We start from the raw sequence: 17,382 nt of genomic DNA on the forward strand, positions 1-17,382 counted from the left end.
TCTGTCCCTCCCCCTTGTCTCTCTCTCTCTCTATGGGATGAATAAATAAATCTTTAAAAAAATACTTAAAAAAAAAACCTGTTCATTTCTACACCACCCACCACTCAGCTTAGACAAGTTTATATATTCTCTCTAGTCACTTCTGTTCTTATCTCAATATAAGTGGAACCTGGTTGTCTTACCCCCACAAGTCCAAATTTACCTCATTTCTCGGGCAAAATTTCATTCTGACCTCTTGAAACATAAGCTCTCACTTTCCTGGTCTACCTCATGTTATGGCTATTTATTTCAGCTTCCTTTTCCAGCACTCAAAAGTGAGTCTTCTCGAGTGTCCATTTCTGTTCCTTTCCAAGTAACAATGCACAGTTAGTGACCCATACTTTCGCTTTCATTTCAGAGGAATTTATTCCTCTGGGTGCCGTCTTCAGCTTTTTTGTGGAATATTTCCATTCTTACAAAACTATTCTCCTGAATCTTAAAATTTTAAACTTGCTGGACCAAAGGCTGTTCCTTTCTCCTCCTACTTGACCTCTCTGAAGCATTTCATAGTACTGACTTTACCCCAAAGCCTGGAAACTTCTCTTTCCTTAGCTTCACTTACCTCATTTTCAATTAGGTTTCTTATTTCCCATCTATTCTCTTTTGCAAATGTAGCTTCCAGAACTTAAATCTATCCACCAGTTACTCTCATTCCTAGAAAAATTTTTCTTGTTCCTTAAATTTTAATTATCTAATGGTTACATTTAATGGTTATCTAATGGTTATCTACCATTTAATGGTAATCTAATGGTTACACATTAAGTGGTCTTCTCTTTTGTTAGTTTGGTCTATTAAAAATCTCCATTGAAACTGTTGTCTGAAATAACTTCCTTCCTCAGTATCACTTAAGGGACAAATTAAACAGATTCTAGGACAGGATCAGAATTTCAGAGTCAGAATTTCTGGAAGTGGATTATAGGAACACATCTACTTTTACCAAGCCTCTGGTGGGGCTTGCTCATGGTGAAGTTTGAGAACTACTGCCAATCTTTCTGAGATGGGTAAAACACGCCCTCCAGCACACTCTACCATCTTCTTCTTGCTCCTGTTATTCTCACTCTTTTCATCTTTTCCACTTTCTCTTGTGTCTTCCTTAAAACTTCACTTTTCCTGAGAGTGCTCAAGTGTGTTTGGAACCTGTTTACGTCATCCACGTAACAAAATAAACAGGAGGTCACACATTTGGACCAAGGCTCCCCCTTTCCTGTGGAAGGTGCCTTGAGATGGTGGGTATTCCCAGGGACTGTGGCTTCACAGCTAGATTCCACCTTGTGGAGCCAAATAAACCCAAAACATCCATTCCTCTCTGCTGCTGTGCATCAATAACCATTGCTGGAGAGCTTCATCCTGCTAGTGATCTTGCCTTGGACACTCGGTTCCTTTGCTGGGTGACTCTCTTTCACCTGGGGGGTAAGTGAGCTTGGGAGTGCTTGGGAATTTGTGTTGATGCTTTCCTAGGTGCATTTTCTATGGCTTCTTTCTTCTCCCACAGGACACACAGACTCTCTAGTCAGCCAGATCCAGATCCCCAGCCACAGGATCACCAAGATGGGACAGAGGAGGATTCTGAGATGTGATCCAATTTCCAATCACATATTGGCTTACTGGTGCCGACAGAATCTTGAGGTAGGAAATGGAGTTTCTGATTTTCTTCCAAAATGAAAACACGGCAGCTGAGTTGGGATCCCCAAGGAACGGCTCTCAGCTGAAAGACCTAATGGAACGTCTTCCACCCTAAAACCCATCCGGCGGAGATGGGGGACTCAGCTGTGATCTCTGTGATGGTGGCCTTGGCAAGGTGCGATTGAGCCAGTTCCTTCCAGGGCAAAAACTCACTGGTTCCTCTCCTCTCCCCTGAGCTCTAGGGAGATGTTTGAAAAGGCCACTTCCCAGTCTTCTGCCTCAGAAGAAACAAAGAAGTAGGTTGATTGTGTGGTTCCAGCTGCAAGTAGGAGAGGCAAGACTATAAATTAGCTCTTAAATTATAGGGTGGTCATGCTTTGGGACCTGGGCTTCTGAAACTCTAAAAAAAAATGCAGAATTAGGTAGTCAGTAGATTCCAAGTTTAGAAATAAGCCTCCCCCGCAAAAAAAGGTTTTGACTACAGAGACCTGATATCTGATATTGGTATTACCTTACCAAAAATCTAAGAAATCCTACTGATTTTCCCTCAAACATGACTCCTCTGTAGACTCTTTCCCTCCACAGAGGCCAATGACTCCCTTATTTGTGGAACAATAGAATGTTGACCACTACAGGTTTATTATAATCCATTATTATAGTCCACAAGACTGATCGTCTCTGAAGGTCAGTGATTTAATGGAAATAACTTTGAGGGAACAGCAATCACAACCCTCTTGAGGGGGAAGAAGCAGAAGAAACACTGATTAGTATTCCCCACTCAGAGACTCTTTCAGGAAATTCAAGTCTCAAATCCAGGGGAGTATTCAGTTTGACTCTATGATTTCCCAAATTTTATGGTTCTCTTCTCTCTTGAGATCTTGGATCCACAGAGAGTGGAATTGGAGTCAGGATACCTGCTTCCTAATCTAAACTCTGGCTTTTTTTTTTTTTTTTTTTTAGCTGCAGGATGTTGGAAAGAGCCCTCACCCCTCTATGACTCAGAATTCTCCTCTTTAAAATTAGAAACTTGCACAACTTGCTCTCCAAGATTTGACATGAGGATGACTCAGGATATATCTCCATGTTTCCCACACATGGGACCACTAGGGACTGCTGTGGAAGATATATTGCTACCATCTGGCAATTATTGAGCAAACTGGCAACGTTTGATAACACACAACCAGGAAAGATCCGGTTGGAAGTGGCAGTCTGGATCAGGCACAATACTGTGTGCCTCAGCATTGACGCAGACTGGAAATTCGGTCATGGCAAAGAAAATGGTATCTATTTGCCGCCATCTTCCCCACTGTTATCAGATGTCAGTAAAGGAGTGCGTCAGAGAGTCAACCATGTAGAGCGGTCAGATGCTCTGGTTTACCTTGGCAGCCCTGGTTCAGAGCCGTTATCCTGGGAAAATTATTAATAGCACACTCTTTCGCATATTAAAGGTTCCCAGTTCAGACAGTAAGCTAAGAAAGCCATTGTGATTATGACACAAACTATAGCATCTCTCTGTTAAAAGTAAATCGCTTATTAATATTGTACTGAATTTGGTTAAAGGAAATTTTATTCAGACATTTGTTAAAATGATAAGGCAGACTTCACTTGAAAGAAACACAGCAGTGGAGTGCTGCCTTAGGGAGAGAGAGCGGGCTCAACTCCAGCTCCAAACAGGAAAAATGAGAGTTTATAGCCAAGAAGCAGGGAGGGGGAGGGGAAGTGGATGGAAGTTACCCAGAGGAGACAGCAGGGTAAGGGAGGTTTCTGGGTATACTGAGCTAGAAGGACTCTCGCTGAAGGCACACCAGGATGCTCAGACATCACCTGGGGGACAGTCTCTGGAGACAAAAATTTGATCCTATATCAAGGGTACTCATATACTGAGGGTAGGAAATTCTGACTAACCACCTCAGCAAGACTCTTGCTTGAACACTTGAGGATTGCCCAAGAATGGGACCTAACTGAAAAATTGAATGGGCTCTTGAGATACAGAATGGACAAAATTTTAACACTTACTTGTTGTGAGAGGTGAGGGAGATGAAAGGCATGAAGATACCCTTAGGTTTCAAGAATAACAAGATGGTCAACAAATCTAGGAATAAAAACAAAAAAGAACCTTTAATAAAAGGTCATTTTGAAGTTGAAGAACACTTGAGACACCCACTTGGATATTCTTATTACTAAAAGAAACTCCCTTTCTCTTCTTTCCATGGCCAATAGCCTTTCCCACTGCCACCCCACACTCCAAGGCTCACACACATGTGCTTGTGCAAACACATGCATACACCCGCTAAGATGTCCAAGGAGAGGCACACACCTGCTTTTCCTCCCCTCACTCCTCCCCAGCAGAGGGCACTACTGGATCTAAAAAGCAGTCTAATCTATTTTATTTTCACTAACAATTTTGTTTTAATACTGCCTCCACTTACCTGGATCTTGTTATATATAACAAGAATACTCTTCTAGAGAAGTAAAAACTAATCCATATTTCCACTTTTACTACTACGGGGCAGATAATTGCCAATTAGAGTTTCTCAGGGAGACAATGCATCAAAATAATTAAATATCTAGGCATAAATTGAACAAAAGAAATGAAAAAGTTGTACATGGAAAGTGCAAAACATTGCTTGAAAGAAATTAAAGACATAAATAAATGGAAAGATATCCCATGATCATAGATTGAAAGATTTAATACTTCTGAGATGGCAAACTCCCCAAATTGATCTACAGAATCAATTAGATCTCTGTCAAATTTCAAGATTCCAGCTATCTCTCCTCCCTAGAAACGGACAAGTCTTCTTTTTAAAAAGAAGAAAAATGTTAGACAAGTCATATTTTCCCATCTCAAAACTTACTATGAAAGTATAGAAATCAAGACTGTGTTTGTTGTATTGGAAGAGAATACACAAATAGCTCAATGGAACAGAATTAAGAGTTTTCAAATAAACCCATACTTTTTTTGGGAATTGATTTTTGATAAGAGAGCCAGACCATTAAATTGAGAAAGAATAGACTTTTTTACCAATGGTGCTGAGAAAACTGGATATTCATGTGTGGAAGAATGAATTTGCAGGCCTTCCTCATACCATATACAAAAATTAACTCAACATTGATCAAAGACCTAAATATAAGAGCTAAAAATACAATATTCTTAGAAGAAAACATAGGTGTAGATCTTTAAGACCATGGAATAGACAATGATTTCTTAAATATGCCACCAAAACAGACAACCAAGATCAATTGGACTTCTTCAAACTTAAAAAATATTTGAACTTCAAAGGACACTCTCAAGAGAGGCAAAGATATCCCTCAAAATAAGATAAATAGGGGCGCCTGGGTGGCTCAGTGGGTTAAGCTGCTGCCTTCGGCTCAGGTCATGATCTCAGGGTCCTGGGATCGAGCCCCGCGTCGGGCTCTCTGCTCAGCAGGGAGCCTGCTTCCTCCTCTCTCTCTGCCTGCCTCTCTGCCTACTTGTGATTTCTCTCTGTCAGATAAATAAATAAAATCTTTAAAAAAAATAAGATAAATATTTGCAAATCATATAACCTCTCAAGGGACTTGCATTTAGAATATATATAGAAAACCTTGAAAATTCTCTGTATATTTTGGATACAAGTCCCTTATTCGGGTATTATTCATAATCTCCAAGAAAGGGAAAGAATTCAAATGTTCCTCAACTGATTGGTGAATTAACAAGGTCTGGTATATTCATACAATGGAATATTATTCAGTCATAAAAGGAAAAGAAGTTCTGATACATGCTGTAACATAGATGAACCTTAAGAAAACATGCTAAGTGAAAGAAGCCAGGCACAAAAGGGCACATAGTATGTGATTCCATTTATATAAAAATCCAGAATAGGCAAACCTCAGGGACAAAAAGTAGAGTAATGGTTGCCAAAGGCTGCAGAGAGGAGTGGATGCAGAGTGACTTCTAATTGGTACTGAGTTTCTTTTGGGATGATTACAATGTTCTATAACTATATAGTATTGTTATTCACAGAGGTTTATAAATACTAAAACCCACTGAATTGTACACTTTGAAATGGTGAATTTTATGGTACGTGAATTATTATCTTAACTTCAAAAAAGATCTGGAAATTTAAAAAGATTCAAATACTGTAGCTTGAATTTCAGAAAAATAGAGCCTATTTTCATATGATACCATTGTGAATAAGGAAATGGGTAGTATAATTTGTATAATGTATCAACTTTATTGATGAACTTGACAATCTTCTAAAAATATAAAACATTTTATAAACTTCTCAGTAAATGCACTCTTTAAGTGGCCTGCGTAGTTAATGATGATGATGTATGTAATAATATAGAGGAGTCTCAAAATACAGTGTTGGAAATAAGACACAAGCAAAGGCATACTATTCTGTTCCATTTATATGAGGATCTACAAAATGCAAGCAACTCTTTATTGACAGAAAGCAGATCGGTAGGGATGGGATAGGTGTGGGAAGTGCTGGGAGGGAAGTCTTACAACTGGACAGAAAGAAACTTTTTGGGGTGATGGATACATTCACTATCTCGACTGTGGTAATGCCTCCGTGTTTGCATACATACATCAAAACTTTTTAAATGTGTGCAGTTTGTTCCTATGTCAGTTATACCTCAATAAATCTGTTTTTATATTGGGATGTAATTGACATGCAACACTTAAGCTTAAGATGTGAATTATTTTGATTTGATACATCTGTATATCACAACATGATCACCACTGTTGTATTACTTAACACTTCTATCACGTAACCATTATTTCTTTCTGTGGTATGAAAACCATTAAGATCTAGTGACTTAGCCTACTTTGAAGTTTATAATGCTAATAAATAGTGGAAATGAAATCCAAAAGTGTGTGATGAAGTGTCTAAGTGAATAACTTACTTGGTGGGAGACAGACAAGTGAAACAAAATATTTTCTATTCTGCTTATCTCCTAAATTTACTCAGTATTTCCCAAATTAATTTTTAGTATTGATCTGTTTGTAGCTTAGACAATTTTTACCCTGCTGAGAAGTGTTTCCTCAGTTGAAGGATGGGGACATGTGACAGGGGCTTTAAATTAGAAAGGATGAGGGGAATGGTGGGGCTTTGTTCTAAGGCTTCAGCACTGGGATGACTCTTTAGCCTTTGTGTGCTCAAAGTGGAGGGAAGATACCTATAGTTTTGTGAGAAGAGCCACATTTGAAGGTCTGAAAATGGAAGTTGGACCAGGTAAGTTCCAGGTAGCAAGGGCAGTTATGTACATTATAGGAATCGTCCCACTGCCTTTTGAGTTGCCAGCTTAGAGTGTCGGCACTAGCAGCGTGGACCAGATCCTCACCGTCAGTCTTCAGGACATCTGCATCTTAACTCCTGCCGTTCGAGCACACAATTCGTTGCTTGCCCCCGTTGACAGTCATCAGGATAGCTGGTCAGCAGCTAAGACGAGGGAAAAGGTTTGGCCTGGAACATGAAGTAATAAGCAGAAGAGGTAAGAGGAACAGTAAGGCCCCAGCTCCTTGCCTAACCCCTTCTACTGGGCTTGAGGCCAGAGAGAGGGAAGACTGGTAACCTGAGCTGATGGAACCATTCACAAACTCCTTGGTGAGATTCTACACGTAAATAGAGTTTGCTTTGGGTAAAGTAACAAGGATACCTCAGCGATGAGGAGGAGACCTCTCATTCCCCCCACCTGTGCAAACTCCAGCACAGCCCTAGCAGCCTGAGGATTCGTGTGTCTAACAGCATCCAGGCAGAGTCCCTGTGGGCTGGGTGTGGGGGCTCAGTGATAGGCACCTTCATCAGCAGCATTGGTGAACAGCTGGAGTATCTCCAAGAGAAAGATGATTCTAAGTGGTGATGGCAGCTTTAAGTGTACATTCTGGGAGCCTGCTAAACACTTGCCAAAATAATAAAGACCCTTTCAGACAGACTTTGGGATCCTGCTATTGATAAGAGAAGGCCAGGAGCACCTGAGTGGCTCAGTGGCTTAAGCCTCTGCCTTTGGTTCAGGTCATGATCTCAGGGTGCTGGGATGGAATCCCGCATCGGGCTCTCTGCTCATGGGGAGCCTGTTTCTCCCTCTCTCTGCCTGCCTCTCTGCCTCCTTGTGATCTCTCTCTTTCTCTCTCTCTCTGTCAAATAAATAAATAAAATCTTTTAAGAGAGAGAGAGAGAGGCCATGAGCCACTGTTATTTGGACACTAAAAATTAACGTGATCTTTTTTATTAATCAAAGGCTGGAGTATCTTGGTATTCAGATTACATCTCCCAGGGACTCTGTAAATTCTAATATGGTGAGACTGTGTCTTACTCCCCCTTGTATCGTCCTTTCACTATGCCTAGAGCAAAGGAGGCTTTCACAAAATTTTTACTCAACACTACAGGTTAGGAAAGAAAGACAGAGAATGGAAGGAAGGAAGAGCCCTCCAATACAGGTATCCCATCCATGATTAAAGAGAACAGTGCAGGGGCACCAGGGTGACTCAGTTGGTTAAGCATCCGACTCTTGATATCAACTCAGGTCATGACTTCAGGGTCATGGATGAGGCCCTGCATCAGGCTCTGCGTCGAGCATGGAACCTGCTTGGGATTCTCTCTCTCCTCCTTCCTCTCCCTCTGCCCCTTCCCCAGTCACTTGTGTAGGCATGCATGAGCTGTCTCACTCTCTCTCTCAATCTCTAAAAGAAACGAAAAAATAAAGTAGTGCAGACAGATAAATAAACATTGAGGGTGCAAGATGAGAAGAAGAGTTTGCAGTTTTTCTAATGGCTTTTTAAAAATTATTATTCAAAGAATAATAATTATTATTTTTCTTTGAATTAATTAGATCAAAAATTCAGGTAGAATAACAAAAGGTAAAAAAAAGTGAGTTATAAGCCATAAAATAAGTTTCCCTCAAGATGCTTGACTCCATTGCTTAGCTGAGGAGGAGGAAGGAAGAAGGAAACAGAATCAAATCATTCCCTGTCTCTAATTTTTTCACTAGCAACCCTGGTTTCCATTTCCCTATTTCTCATTGTATGTACCTAGACATCACACCTGGTCACTGCCTCTATTCAGCAACAGAAAATGGGAAGATAATCTGAGCCAATGTAAGGAAAATAAAAGAACAAAAGATGAGAAGAAGTAGAGAAGGGAGTGGGAAAAATTAATATTTCAAAAAGCCAGGACACATCATGAAGGTTATTTGTTGCTTCGCAGGGCTGCACAGCACTGTCCCTGTGGTAATATATATGGGACCAGAATATGTTTACAGGAAAGAAAAACAGATGTGCATATTCGACGGATGTATGAGATGAGGCCTAGAGACAACAGCACCCCTGGAAATGTGACCTCATAGGAAGACCCGCCTCAGAGGAGACGGCTTTGAGGTCTAGCTCCCTGAGCTACTGCCATGAGCACCCCTCCTGGGCCCTGCCTCTGGGTCCTCTTCATGCCCTCCTTGCCATGGGCACCAGAATCCTCTGCTGGGTGGTCCTCTGGCTCCTGGGAGCAGGTGAGTTCTGGGCTAACAGATCATTATCACTGGGCTTTGTCTGTGTCCTAGAGCTGACAGTCTCAGGACTTGGACCTTCAGGTTGCCCAGTGATTTTCTGAAAGGCATTGACACTTAAATGAGAATGAATAATTGCATCATGGAGTGAAAGCAAAATTCATGTAAATTTTTACATGAACATGAATTTACATGGATTTTTACATGAAAAGATATTTGAGCTCACCTCGGTTGCTGTATCGTAAGGCACTCCTTCCCTCTGCCATTATGACTCTGTCTCACATAATCTCTTCTCCTCTGAGGTCCCGTGAATGCTGGCGTCACCCAGAACCCGAGACACTTGGTGATAAGGACGGGACAAGAAGCAACACTGAAATGCCGCCCTGAGAAAGGACATGATTATTTTTACTGGTATCAGCAGCCTCAGGGGGAAAGCCTGAAATTCATGGTTTACCTCCAGAATAAAAATACCATAGATGACTCAGGAATGTCAAAAGAAAGCTTTTCTACTGATTTTTCCAAAGACGGACAGAGCATCTTCAAGATCCAGCCAGCAGAGTTGGGAGACTCTGCAGTGTACTTCTGTGCCAGCTCCTTATCCACATCAACACAGAGTCCCATCCTCCCAATGCACAAACGCCCTCCAGGCTCCACCTCAGAAACAGCATGGGCTGGGGGACGGGAGGGGGCATGTTTGACTAGCGAACAAATTAGCTAGAAAGCATTTGCAGGGTGAGCATGGAAATAAGGGAGGGCTGTAGAGTTTCATGGAACATCCCAGCCCACACTCAGGAGCTCAGACTGTCACCAGAAAAAAGTAAAGTGTTTTAAAACAGGACATCATTCATCAGGTTAAATATTTATTGAGGAGAATTCTCTTTGTTTCACTTATTTCAAGTTCTCTATTACTACTTTCTTTTTTTTAAACTATTTTATTCTATTTTTATTTTTTAATTTTTTTTTATAAACATATAATGTATTATTAACCACAGGGGTACAGGTCTGTGAATTACCAGGTTTACACACTTCACAGCACGCACCATAGCACATACCCTCCCCAATGTCCACAACCCCACCACCCTCTCCCTACCCCTCTCCCCCTGGACCCTCCTCAGTTTGTTTTGTGACATTAAGAGTCTCTGATGGTTTTTCTCCCTCCCGATTCCATCTTGTTTCATTTTCTATTACTACTTTCAATGTAGAATGTCATTTAATCATTTACGATGATCAAGCAAAGGAAATATTTTCTTCATTTTTGACATGAGCAAAAGCAAATACGGTTCCAGGAGTTCACTTTCCTTTCTCAAACTCAGAGAGAGAGAGAAAGAGAATACAAACCCAGGTTTGCCTGGCTCAAATACTTGTGTTTTTTATACCAAGCTGCACTGCCTCTTATTCTTTCTGGAATAATCCTGGCTTTGTCCCTTACCCCATGCTTCTGCAGGCAAGTATGGATGCCAGGATGAAGAGCCCTGCTATAGGATCCCTGGAGGTGGTAGAAATGAGTTGGATAGATTTATCTGGAATTTAGGAGAAAGATGTGATCCCAAAATATATTTAATTAGAAACATATCACCTGGAGGCACCTGGGGGGCTCAATCAGTTAAGCATCCAACTCTTGATCTCAGCTCAGGGCTTGATCTCAGGGTCATGAGTTCAAGCCCCGCATACCACTCCACTCTGTGTGTGGAGTCTACTTAGAAAGAAAGAAAAGAAACGTATTGTGTGCCCAGGTGGCTCAGTGGTTTAAGCCTCTGCCTTCTGCTCAGATCATGATCTCAGGGTCCTGGGATCAAGCCCCACACTGGGCTCTCTGCTCAACAGGGAGCCTGCTTCCTCCTCTCTCTGCCTGCCTCTCTGCCTACTTGTGATCTCTCTCTCTCTCAAAAAAAAAAAAAAATAAATAAATAAAATCTTTAAGGAAAAAAAAGAAACATATTGCTTTAACTTTTTGTTTCTCAGTGCATTTTTTTTTAAATTCTCATCACTCAACAAACATTGGAAACCTATATATATATATATATATATATATATATATATATATATATGACCTATAACCTTCATGATGTGTCCTGGCTTTCTGAAATATTAATTTTTCCCACTCCCTTCTCTACTTCTTCTCATCTTTTGTTCTTTTATTTTCCTTACATTGGCTCAGAAAAGTGTTGCCCCTCACCAGGATGGAGTATAAACCATGTCATTGCACTGTGTTTCCTGTTTCTGCCTTTCAATTTTCTGAAATTATTCCACATACTCTGGTTCCTCCCTTCCCTGGTAGGATGGAGGACGATAATGGCTGGGAGCCAGCGGGGAAGTGGGGAGACGCCCCTGAGCAGGACTGCAGGAAGCTTTGAGAGCACACCCCAGGTGAAGCACCAGGCACATAACGTAAAGTGTAGTCTTCCAAAAAGTACAGCTTCTGAGGGAGGGAAAAAAAGCCAAAAGAAAAGAAAAAGTTTCTTTGGCAATATGGTAATGACGGGAAAAAAGAAGAAAAAGTTTCTAAGAGAACTTGGAGTTTTCCTGCAAAACAAAAAAGAGTCACCAACTGAGGGGACTTTCCCTACCCCCACCATGAACACCAACCAACCCATGGTACCAAACCAACCAACCCAACCCGGGCCTTGCCAGAACAGGGGGAAAGGATGCCATTAAGCTGGCAGTGTGTGAAACACCCCAACATCATAAAAATGAACAAGAGGAAAGTAAAATCCATAGAATAGAGCAAATCCCACAGACATGCCTTTCACAGACTCCCTCCCACCAAAATGATCATGAGTCAGAAGAAAATGTAAATCCATACTCCAAAGGGAATTAAATACACTCAAGCAAGCAGATAGCGATAGGAAAACCCATCTGTAACTATAAGTTAAGAGACAAATGAAGGGAAAAGTTGATTAAACTCTGTGAAGAAATGAAAGAAAAAGACAAAATTATCTAAGAAATGGAGAATAACTGAAAAGATACCCAAGTTAGAATAAACTCAAATGGAAAATTAGTAAGGGAGTTGAAGAAAGTCATGGGGATGTGAAAGTGAATGAAAATGACAGAGAGAAGCCAAACCAGTTGGGGAGAAGGGGTTCAGTGAAAGTCAGAGCTTGGCATGCACGCAGGATGAATGAGAGTGGGGAGCTATGTACCCCAGCGATGGGATTAAAGATGGATTCTAGGTTCTTGTATGACCCCTGTCTATAGGCGGTCCCAGAGTAATGGAACCATACAGTAACTGAGAAGGTCGAAGCAGTGGCCAATCAGAGAGACACTCTGGCCTGAAACTGCCCACCCACTCAGCCCAGGGGAGGCAATTTGGAAAGGGAGGCCCAAGAGTGTCCAAGTGCTTCAGCTCTCCTGTCCGTCTCCTCATCCCCAAAGTTACGGAGCCCGTCTGGGATACTGCTGGGATCCTTTCCAACTATCCATTCCATCTTTTGGACAAGTTCTGCCTATTAAGCCAGGGGATCCCCAGAGCTAAGTTTCTTTTCTTATTTGTCTTCCAGAAAGTGCTTAGAGCTGCAAGGAGCCCCCGTACCATTATGGGTAATCAGGTGATTTGCTGTGTGGCTCTTTGTCTCCTCAGAGCAGGTGAGTCCTGGAGTTGGGGAGCAAATTCCTGTCCAAAGGGTGCAAAGCTCCAGATCTAAGCCTTGCCCCCATGACATAAGCAGTCAGCACCTTCCCAGGCTGTTTTTCTAGACCCTCTCTTTCTTCTATAGGCACAACAGATGGTGGAATCACTCAGACTCCAAAATACTTGTTCAGAGAAGAAGGACGAGAGGTGACTCTGAAATGTGAACAGGATTTTAATCATGACTGTATGTACTGATACCGACAGGACCCAGGGCAAGGGCTGAGACTGATCTACTACTCGCTGCTAAAAGATGATGTTCAGAGAGGAGACATACCTGAAGGCTACATTGCCTCTCGGGGGAAGAAGACAATCTTCTCTCTCGCTGTGATGTCGACATGAAAGAACCACACAGCTCTATATCTCTGTGCCAGTAGTAGAGACACAGTGAAGCATAGCCACATCCCCTCCATGCAGAAATGTGTCTTGAGCCCTGCTTCCCCATGAGGTGGCAGGGTTTTGCTGTGTTCAGGGTCCCAATCTGCCTGCTTTCCTCCACCTCAACCAGACCCCTGAAGCAGCGGCTGACATCAACGTGCTTTGTGGAATGACACAACACCTTGGCGATCCACTACGCTGGTTTTAAGAATTACATCTATATCTATAACTATCTACATAAGAGAGAGGGAGAGACAGAGAGAGAGGAAGAAGGAGGAGGAGGAAGAAGGGATGGAGGAGGGGGAGGGAGGGAGTGAAGGAAGAGGAGGGGGTGTAGGAGGAGGAGGGTGGAGGAGGAGGGGGGTGGAGGAGGAAAGAGAACAGACAAAGGAAAATACTAATTTTACATCCTAGCTCTTCTTACCAAATACTGGAAAACCAAAATGAACAAAAAATGGTCCCTTTCTTCAGAATAATAAAAGCCAAGGAGGAAGAAAAATGTGTAGAAGACAAATATGGTGATCGGGTTTCCTATTAATGTGTGCTTTGATGAGAGATGTTAATGGGCCATAGGAAATAACATGGCTGGTTCTGTCTGGTGGCATCAGGAGAGGCTTCAAAGAGAAGGCAAAAGCATGAGATGAAACTCAAATAATGCATGATATTTCACCAGGTGGACAAACAGTGATACAGCTTAAGGAACTGGCAGGAAGGAGTGATGAGATAAAATCAGGAATGAAGACGGTCACCTCTATCCCCGGAATATGGCGACAGGAGACAATTTGGAAGAATGAGTGGAGCGAGATTATTGAATTCAATTGAGTTTCTGGTTCTAGTGGACCTTCCTTGGATATCTGCATTGAAATACCTAGTAGGGGAGTGTGGGACTCTTGATCTTGGGTCATGAGTTCAAGCCCCGTGCTGGGTGTAGAGATTACTAAAACTAAATAAATAAAAACTGAAAGAAAAGAAAAGGAACACTCAGTAGGATTGCTCGGTGCTTAAGAGGGAGAGTTGGGCTTGAGAGAAACATTTGCATGATTAATCAGCAGACAAGGGATCAGTATTATTTTATAAATGCTCATTTTTCTGTATGGTTTCTCCCTCTGTGGTCTGACACCTATCTATCAAATTAAGGCAAGTGGTGTTAATTCTTGGGATTTCATTTGTTTGAAAATATGTATTTGCAGAAATGAATGACTGTCTATATTATTCAGACTATCTCTCCCACTGCATACACATAAAAATGCTGAATTAAATATATTCTTAAATATTCTTGGAAGCATTTAAGAACCTCAGCCTATTCTCCTGTATGACCCTGTGTTTCCCAGGACAAGCAATTCTTGGGAAAATATGGGGAGTCCCCAACCATTACATATAAGCCCGGGCTTCCTCCATTTTATTTGGATTCCTTTCCAAATTGTTAGCTTTGGATTTCTTCTCCCATGTATTGCATGGAAGCTTGACTCACACAGAGACCAAAGGACTGAGTAACAGAAATGAGCAAGAGACACTAATCTACAGCCCTGAAATGTGGTATGATGAGCACTAGCCCTCATTGCCACCAATGTCATCTGACAATAGTAAAGAACCCATTAGGAATGGGATGGATCTAAGATGCTTTACTTTGTCCACACCATGTTCTTTGATACCTACAGATCAAATGTTTCCTAAGCCAGCCAATAGTCATGGGCCAGTGGGAGACACAGCCCCAAGAGTTTTCTGCTCCCTGGGTACAAGCCATATTCCAGAGGTGATGGGATGGGGTGAGGCTATCCGCCCAGGGAGAGAGAGGAAATTAAGGAAGCACAGTAAAAGACAATTTCATTTTTCTTTATTATCTTGGACATAAATGGAAGGGATACAGATTTCCTCCTTTTGGTTGACGAATTTAAAAACAAAGAAAATGGACTTTACATGATTTTTTAAACATCCATTCTAAAAATATTGAGTCATTTACTTTTTCAGAGTGGCCTTAATATTAGGAAGGACTTTTTAGCTGTGAAATTCATAATAACCTCCACTCTCATGACCAAGTTATAAAAAGTAATTGTATGAAATGAAAGTACAAAAAGTCAAAATATCACCAAATCTTCCCTTAGCAAGCTTTGAGGAGCCATTTTAGCTATTAATGAGGAAAAGCAATTTATAGAAAAATATTGTCAAAGAGCTATAATATTTCTTGGCTACAGTAAAAATAATTTCTGAATTCAAAATTACACTGGAAGCAATCAGTAGTAAATTAGATAAGTCAGAAAACCAATTTGCTAATCGTATGCAAACTCAGGGAATATTCCAGGATTCTGAGGAAATAGAAAAAGATGTGTGAGAAAAATAATCTCAAAACAACTTTATTCATGATGGCCTCAAAAGGGAAAATGCCAAATGTCCATCAACAATGCAATAGACAAGTAGCATTATATTTATATAATAGAATAAAATATAGCAAAAAATCAAATATTATTTGCAAAATTATGGGTGAATCCCATAGACGTGTTGTTGAATAGAGAAGCCAGACACAAGGGGACATACTGTTTGAAGTTAGAGCAGTGGCTGCGTGTGCAGGCATTTTTAATTTACTTGGAGGGAGTAGGAGAGAGGTTTCTGGCATTCTGATAATGTCCTCTGTCTTGATCTGGGTGTTGGTTACCTGCCTAAGTGCATTCATTTGTGAAAATTCGCTCAGCTGTATGCTTAAGATTTGTGTGGTCTATTATGTGTATTTTATATTTCCCTTTAAAAGCTTAGAAAAACAACTACCACCACCACCATCCCAAAATACAATGACTAAAAATAAAAATGTATTCTCTCTCATGGTTCTGTGGGTTGAATGGGCAGTTAGTAGGCAGTTCCTGCTTGGGGTCTCTCATGTAATGACAGACAGGTAGTCGCCAAACCTGGAGATATCTGAAGGTTCAACTGGGCTGGACATCCAAGGTGACTTCTTTATACATGTATCTGATGCCTCACCTGGGATGACCGGCACATCTGCAGACCAGCCCCGCATGTCCTTCTCCACATAAACCTTCTATGTGGTTAGGTGGGTTTCCTCGCAGCATGGTGGCCTCAGAGTAGTTCAAATTATTACATACTGGCTGGCTTCCCCAAGAGTGAGCATTCAGGAGACCCAGCTGGAGTGTGCAAGGCCACGTATGAAAATCATACAATGCCCCTTCCATCACATTCAAGTCAGCCCCGATCCTTGTAGGACTGTGAATGCTAGGAAGTATGGTGGTTCATCCAGGTGCCATCTCTGAGGAGTAGCTACCATAATAAATTGGTGCTACTGATCTCATCCCTCACCTCCTTAGACCAATGATGACTTCAGAGCAGAATGACACCTGCTTCATGTGCAAAATTTTTCTTGAGATCAATTCTAATCGAGAGCTATACCACAAAGAAAGTTCTAAGAAATGTAATTCTTCCTTAGTTAAATTGACAATGAATATGAAACACTGTAGGTGGATATATAATGTGTGTGTGTGTGTGTGTGTGTGTGTGTGTGTGTGTATACATAAAATGGCTGGTTGTCTGCAGAAAAAGTAGAAAGATTTTCTTCTGATCCAGGAACTGCCAGACACTTCATCCCATATACGTCATCATGTTGTGGAGAAGTGATATGTTGCAGGCACATTCACCTACTCTTGGCAGAGGAAAAATAGAGTTGTGGTGGGAAGTGACCTTGTCATAATGTGGTCTTCCCCCACCATGAAAAAAATACAGTCACAGGAACATATCAGATGCCCTTGGATACACATATCTGTATTGTGCATATGGTAATATTTAGTACACAATATTATATTTGCTATGATAAAAATCTATGTCACTATAGTACAAACATAATTTGATGGATCAGGTCCAATCTCACCTTGCTCCATTACTCACTCCAGACATAAAGAACTAAATACGAATGAAGCACAACAGGGAGGTTGTTATAAAAATGAAGTATAATGCTTTGGAGAAAACTCTTCAGCCTCTTTGAAACTGCTATACATTTCTGAGCGTGAGCCATTTAAATAAATATTCCAGCATGTTCAAAGCTAAATAATCCCCCAAATCTCCTAGAACCTATTGCCACTGGCCAGTACTTGGCTTATGACCTGTATCTTGATGAAAGAGCTCCTAGCTTCCACAGTGACTCACGCAGAGATATACAGACTACGATAAATAGCTATGCTTAGTATTAAGTCCATCAAGATGAGGGAGACTGGCATGAGATAGTCGCGAAATACATA

The 17,382-nt window shown here is 41.3% G+C and overlaps 1 gene segment (V, D, J or C); it reads left to right on the forward strand.

The window, feature by feature from the left end:
• The window catches only part of LOC125080658 (T cell receptor beta constant 1-like), a 116,975-nt gene that overhangs the window by 7,833 nt on the left and 91,760 nt on the right, over window positions 1–17,382 (forward strand). Inside the window, 1 exon segment of the C gene segment in view lies at window positions 10,131–10,144. Coding sequence covers window positions 10,131–10,144 — 14 coding nt within the window.

The sequence above is a fragment of the Lutra lutra genome, chromosome 11, assembly GCF_902655055.1.
Source record: "Lutra lutra chromosome 11, mLutLut1.2, whole genome shotgun sequence".
In the NCBI taxonomy this organism is placed as follows: domain Eukaryota; kingdom Metazoa; phylum Chordata; class Mammalia; order Carnivora; family Mustelidae; genus Lutra; species Lutra lutra.